This window comes from Sphaeramia orbicularis, chromosome 21, assembly GCF_902148855.1.
Source record: "Sphaeramia orbicularis chromosome 21, fSphaOr1.1, whole genome shotgun sequence".
NCBI lineage: Eukaryota > Metazoa > Chordata > Actinopteri > Kurtiformes > Apogonidae > Sphaeramia > Sphaeramia orbicularis.
Window position 1 is genome coordinate 1,655,520 of NC_043977.1, and position 7,500 is coordinate 1,663,019.

The 7,500-nt window shown below is 42.8% G+C and overlaps 1 protein-coding gene across 2 annotated transcripts in view; it reads left to right on the forward strand.

Moving 5' to 3' along the window:
- hnmt (histamine N-methyltransferase) overlaps positions 1-7,500 on the forward strand; it is a 24,115-nt gene that overhangs the window by 11,867 nt on the left and 4,748 nt on the right. For both annotated transcript variants that reach the window (XM_030125674.1, XM_030125673.1), the window contains 2 exons: positions 2,404-2,511; positions 7,362-7,492. In XM_030125674.1, coding sequence (XP_029981534.1) covers positions 2,404-2,511; positions 7,362-7,492 — 239 coding nt within the window. The remainder of the gene's footprint in view (positions 1-2,403; positions 2,512-7,361; positions 7,493-7,500) is intronic.

Below are 7,500 nucleotides of genomic sequence, written 5' to 3' on the forward strand. Positions count from 1 at the left end.
CAAACAGTCTGAAGCAAGGTTATGATCGTTAACGAAAACTAACAAAATGATGAAAACTAAAATTGAAAAAACATTTTCATTAAGTGAAATAAATAAAAACTAGAATTAAAAGAAAAAAACCATAACTAACAAACTGTATTGTGTGTTTACAAAACTAAGTAAAACGGATAAAAATTATGGATAAAATTCCCTTTGTTTCCGTCTTTATCAATGTCGGGTTGATACAAAATCGATTTATTTCACTGTACGACACTTTTTGCTCCGTCACTTGTGTTCACTTGTGGTTTCCAGTCGTCTTCTGGTCCCCACTCTACCTGGAAACATGGAGACTAAAGCAGCAGAGTCCTGTCTGGGATTGATTTGAATAGGAGCACAGAGAAGAAGAGAAAAGAGACCACTGAACTACAACTGAACTACAACTGAACTACAACTGAACTACAACTGAACTACAACTAAACTACAACTGAACTACAACTGAACTAAAACTAAACTACAACTGAACTAAAACTAAACTAAAACTAAACTACAACTGAACTACAACTAAACTACAACTGAACTACAACTGAACTACAACTGAACTACAACTGAACTACAACTAAACTACAACTGAACTACAACTAAACTACAACTGAACTACAACTGAACTACAACTGAACTACAACTAAAAAACAACTAAGCATTTAGAAAAAAAAAAAAAAAGAAAAAGAAAACTGGTAAAAACTATCAAACCTGCTCTAAAAACTAAATAAAACTAGAAGCACTCGGAGAGCGCAGACCACCGCCAAGGCTGATCCCCCCACCCCAAGGAGTTTATGTGTTTGCCAGGGTTTGTCTGTCTGTCTGTCTGTCTGTCCGTTAGTGTGCAACATAACTCAAAAAGTTATGGACAGATTTTGATGAAATTTTCTGGTCTGCGCCCGCCCCCCCCCCCCCACCCCCGATCACCACCAAAATTTAATCATTTCTTCCTTATCCCATTTCCAACAAACCCTGAAAATTTCATCCAAATCTGTCCATAACTTTTTGAGTTATGTTGCACACTAACAGACAGACAAACAGACAAACCCTGGCAAGAACATAACCTCCTTGGCGGAGGTAAAAATCCAGAACTATTGGAACCTTGGTCTGAAGGTCTGATGGACTACTGGTGTCCGTTGGTGTCCGTCTCTCTGTAAACTGGTTTTCCAGAATCTTCTCCAAAACCATCGGCCAGAATCAAATGAAGTTCATAGCAGAGGTTCTTTGTGGTAAGGTCTACCAAGTCTGTTCAAAGAACTGGGAAATACTGATTTTGGATTTTTTTAAATGAATTTTTTAAATGTTCCAAATCTCCATTGGTTTATAATGGGACACATTTCAAAGTGTTAGAACTGGAAAACACTTGAACATATTGATCTAATTGGTAATCGACAGGAAGGCACATATGGGCTTTCATTTGGTGCCATGACCTTTGACCTCGACTGACCTCAGAAGGTCAAATGAATGTCAGTGAATGTCTTTAAATATGCCGTTGGACTACAGGAGCCTCTGTCCTAGTTCTTTTTTGTGTAGAGTGAATCTGGGTGCTTCTGTGAAACTGGGTTTATTTAGTTTCTGTCACTGTTCCATCTGTTTAGACCCAATAATCAAAGGTAAATGTAGACAGATTTACCCCCAGGATGGACCTAATGATGACCTCAGACAAATGTACAAAAATTATATTCTTGCTCTGATCCATCCCATAATTAATGAATTTATAATCAAATACTGGGTCCAAAAATAGGACCCAAATATGGACATTAAATCTGCCTAGGTGTCAGTGCATTAGATGTGTAAACATGTGTAAATGCTCTTCTACAGACTCTAAATACAGACACTGTGTTCACTGTGTGGATCCTAGTGGTTTTTCTAATCCACACATGTGGGTTTGGCATCAGTCTCAGTCTCATTCCAGGTTTGGTGTGGAACCCATCGTGTCCACTGGTGTTACATACAGAACCTGAACATTTAAACACTAATAAATCAACAGTGATTTTTCAACAGCGGTCATTTTTATCAAACACTTTGCCTTGAATAATTAGTTCAATTCCCAAAATGCACCTGTGAGAGAATAAAGAGAAATTAGAAAAAATAGTAGTGTGTAATTTTTGTGTCCTTTTGACCGTGTTACATGTGGATTTATGTATTAAATATAATGTAAAATGATATAAAAATGTGTTTTTATCTGAAATAGTTTCTCTTTTATCTCAGTAAGTATTTACTTTTCAAATCGACCCAGAGTTCTTCCAAAGCTGCTTCAGAACATTCGTCTCCCTCTGGGTTGAGTTTTAGGCCCATGTCCTGTGTTTAGCACCAGTTTCATACAAACACCGGTATATTTACAGTCCTAGTCAAACTAAAACCACTCTGTGCTGGTGTGTGCAGGTGATATTGACCTGGAGATGTTCTCTGAGCTCCGTCTGAAGCACCCGGGGGTGAAGGTGGATAATGAGGTGGTGGAGCCCAGTGGTCAGCAGCTCCACAACTACAGAGGTACAGCCTTCAGATTCAGATTCATGTATTTTCTATGTGTTGGTTCTGTAGATTCACACATGAACAGCTGATTCATGCAAAGTTGATGGGGTTCTTTCCTGCTGTATTCGATGGGTTTGCACAGATTCCATGGTACGGCAGGATGCATTCTGATATTTCAGTAATAGTTCTGTACATACATGTGAATGTGGGGGGGGGGTGTTCTGCTCAGACCTACAGTCCTATAATAAAACAGATTCACTCATATATTCAACACTTTGAACCAGTGGAACAGTCAGTGTGGGTCAGCTGTAGTCCCAGTAAAGCTTCTCCAGTCTGGAAACACAATGAAACACAGTTGAAGCTGTCAGACCAGTTGAACTACAGCTGATTATTCAGGTTTTGCACAAACGTCACATGATCACATGGATGGACCCGCTAAACTCCTGTTAAAGGATGGACCCGCTAAACTCCTGTTAGAGGATGGACCCGCTAAACTCCTGTTAAAGGATGGACCCGCTAAACTCCTTTTAAAGGATGGACCCGCTAAACTCCTGTTAGAGGATGGACCCGCTAAACTCCTGTTAAAGGATGGACCCGCTAAACTCCTGTTAAAGGATGGACCTGCTAAACTCCTGTTAAAGGATGGACCTGCTAAACTCCTGTTAAAGGATGGACCCGCTAAACTCCTGTTAAAGGATGGACCCGCTAAACTCCTTTTAAAGGATGGACCCGCTAAACTCCTGTTAAAGGATGGACCCGCTAAACTCCTGTTAGAGGATGGACCCGCTAAACTCCTTTTAAAGGATGGACCCGCTAAACTCCTGTTAAAGGATGGACCCGCTAAACTCCTGTTAGAGGATGGACCCGCTAAACTCCTGTTAGAGGATGGACCCGCTAAACTCCTGTTAAAGGATGGACCCGCTAAACTCCTGTTAGAGGATGGACCCGCTAAACTCCTGTTAAAGGATGGACCCGCTAAACTCCTGTTAGAGGATGGACCTGCTAAACTCCTGTTAAAGGATGGGCCCGCTAAACTCCTTTTAAAGGATGAACCCGCTAAACTCCTGTTAGAGGATGGACCCGCTAAACTCCTGTTAGAGGATGGACCCGCTAAACTCCTGTTAAAGGATGGACCCGCTAAACTCCTGTTAAAGGATGGACCCGCTAAACTCCTGTTAGAGGATGGACCCGCTAAACTCCTGTTAAAGGATGGACCCGCTAAACTCCTGTTAGAGGATGGACCCGCTAAACTCCTGTTAGAGGATGGACCCGCTAAACTCCTGTTAAAGGATGGACCCGCTAAACTCCTGTTAGAGGATGGACCCGCTAAACTCCTGTTAAAGGATGGACCCGCTAAACTCCTGTTAGAGGATGGACCCGCTAAACTCCTGTTAAAGGATGGGCCCGCTAAACTCCTTTTAAAGGATGAACCTGCTAAACTCCTGTTAAAGGATGGACCCGCTAAACTCCTGTTAGAGGATGGACCCGCTAAACTCCTGTTAGAGGATGGACCCGCTAAACTCCTGTTAGAGGATGGACCCGCTAAACTCCTGTTAGAGGATGGACCCGCTAAACTCCTGTTAAAGGATGGACCCGCTAAACTCCTGTTAGAGGATGGACCCGCTAAACTCCTGTTAGAGGATGGACCCGCTAAACTCCTGTTAGAGGATGGACCCGCTAAACTCCTGTGTGCCGTTTATTCCTTCTCTTTCACCAGTATCAGTTCTGCATACAGACCGCTGGGTTCCACTGGTGGCAGCGCTGCTTCTGTTTAGAGTTATTACCGCGGTTAGCCTAGCTTCTCAGTATAGTTAGCCTAGCTTCTCAGTATAGTTAGCCTAACTTCTCAGTATAGTTAGCCTAGCTTCTCAGTATAGTTAGCCTGCGTGCCTGTTGCCTTAGCGGTGTGTAAAAACAGAACAGTCCTCATGTGGTCCGGTGCTGCAGACCCTTTAAACCTACAGGAGGACTTCCCCTGGACTATCACCTACAGACAGTGGTTGTGGATCTACCTGCTCCCTTTGAGTTTCCTCAGCTGGGTGAGGCAGATGGAAGTGGGTGGAGCTACGGCGGGTGACATCGCTGAGTTCAGCTGGAGCTGGAGACGATACTGCCCCCCCGTCTGTGACTAGGGATGGGAATCATTAAGAATTTAACGATTACAATTCTGTGTGGTCTGTTTGGACCTGGTGTGGTCTGTTTGGACCTGGTGTGGTCTGTTTGGACCTGGTGTGGTCTGTTTAGACCTGGTGTGGTCTGTTTGGACCTGGTGTGGTCTGTTTGGACCTGGTGTGGTCTGTTTGGACCTGGTGTGGTCTGTTTGGACCTGGTGTGGTCTGTTTAGACCTGGTGTGGTCTGTTTGGACCTGGTGTGGTCTGTTTGGACCGTTTCTGCCTCAAAACCATGTTGTCTTTGTTCTGACCAAAACAATGCAGCGAATGTCTGACGTCATCGCGCATGCGCAACGAAGGCAGAATCGATAAGCAGGCAAACGATTCCAAGGAATCGAGCTACTGGGAACCGGTTCTCAAAAAGAACCGTTTTTTCTCGACTCCCATCCCTGTCTGTGCCGGTCTGCTTTAACTATGGGACAGCCTTCCCCATGCGCTCCAGTCACATTATGAAGATGGGAGGGGCTTAAGGACACAGACAGTTAATGGAGCGTTTTACAGCGAACATATGGGCTCGTTCACCAGTTCAGAGCCTGCAGGTGTACAGCTGATGTGAGGCGGCTGGAGCTGGGAACACTGGTTTGACCTCCCAGTTGCATCACTGTTGGTAGTGAACATGTGAACTCATCTGTGGTGCCTTTACCACAAGCAGACATACCGTACTTTCCAGACTATAAGCTGCTACTTTTTTCTGGTTTTGAACCCTGCGGCTTATACAGCGATGCAGCTCCAGTATAGATTTATACAGGCTAACGTCCTCCAGGGGGCGCTCTAACAGGAAGAGCAAAAGTGAGACAGACAGGAGGAAGAGGTGATGAAGAGGAGGAGTTTGAATCTGAACTTTGAACAGTCATTTTGTGTGTCACGCACAAACCCTCATCATGGAAAACACACGAACAAATGCATCTGATGCAGCTGTGAAGTTCAAACCAATGGATGTGTCTGTAAAGAAGGAAACAGAGCTGCAGCACCGAAGTGCCACTGAGCAACAACGGAGGAGAGACGTAGAAGGAGTGTGACGGAGCCTTTGAAGATGTTCTACTGAAGAACACTGAAGAAGACGACTGCAGTGGTTTAATGAGCAGAAGAAGAGGAAGAGACAGATCAGTGACTGTTGTGGGTTTGTGAACCAGCCTGTTCCTGACGTTTACTGACGTTACACACACTGTTTGGACAAAAGCAGTGAAGGGATGGAAAGAAATATGTAAATCATCTGTCTGTGGAAATATGTCATGTCACAACGTGGACACCTGCAGCTTATAGCCCAGAAAGTACGGTCCTCACAAATAACAAAACACACAAACACCAGTCCAAAGAAAAACACCAGATAAAGCAACAGTTCAGACTTTCTGGATCCAGATAGTGTGCCTACCAATATGGCGGTGTAAACAACAATCACATGACCAGTGATGTCAACTGCAAGTCCTCAATAGAATACGGTCCAAGTACCTGATGTGCACTGAGGCTTTCAGGTGTGGGATCTGCTGGGGTTTTTATTCAGGTTTGGATCATTCTTCTAAAAGTAGACGACAGATTCATGTGTTTTTAGTTCAGCTCTGATAAACCGGACTTCTTTAATACAGGCGAATGTCATTTTATTTGACTTCATTAATGCCTCCAACTCCCACATCGCTGTGTGGTGTCCTGCAGGAAGCCGGACTACAGGCTCCTGTCTGGACCAGCCACTGCCGGCCCACTGACTGAGAAAATGACAGCCCATTTTTTATTTTTTCATAACACAGTACAAAATAAGTTTTAAAAAATGGCTCTGTTTTTCCAAATTAACGAGATACTGTTTTCTGAAAAAAAAAAAAAAAAAAAAAAAAAATGTGGCCGATTTTATTTTTTGTGTGAATGCAGTACATGCTAATATAATAATATTCACTCACAGGTGTGAATGTGACAGTGGTTGTTTGTCTCTGTATGTTCAGTCCTGCGATGAACTGGTCACATGTCCAGGGTGAACCCCGCCTTCACCCATATGTAGCTGGGATAGGCTCCGCCCCTGTGACCCTAGTGAGGATAAAGCGGGTTCAGAAAATGAATGAATGAATGAATGAATGCAATACACTTCTGTATGTATCAAACAGCTGCTTAATTATAGCAAAATATTCCTCCGGTCCGGCCATGATTCCGTTTGTTTATTTTTTCCCCAGTAACGGCTGCTTCCAGGTCAGACAACTGAACTATATTGAAAATAGCAAAGTCGGATGAAACGGTCGTTAACCGTTTTTTCCATTTTTCATTTGAGCACAAAATCAGGAAATGGAAAAATGAACCGTTATGCGTTTTTCATTCTGGTTTTGAAAATGAAAAACAAAAAAAAAAAGTTGTTTTTTTGTTTTTTGATTTTTGGTTTTAAATTGAAAAACGAATGAACCAATATTACATGGATTGTGCTCCATCAGTGGAAAATAAATGTTAATAACACTGTAGAAGAGTATTTGAAATGACACTGTGCAGTCATTGGGTCACAGATCATTCACACAAAGACACATTAAATAACGAGAGAATGTGTTTTTTCACATTGTAACATAATTGTGTGAATAATGTAAATGAATTCATCTGGTTCTATCCTCTGTGTGTGAATAATAGAAATAAATTAAATAAACTAATCTGGTTCTATCCTCTGTGTGTGAATAATAGAAATAAATTAAATAAACTAATCTGGTTCTATCCTCTGTGTGTTCGATCAGTCATGGTTTCAAAGAGGACAGACTTGGATTACATCACATTCACCTGGAATAAGATGACGGCCGCTGAGTTTGAGGAGCAGTGGAAGCAGAAACAGACCACCAAGAAGGCCGACTTCATCCACCTGATCCAGGTCAGTGT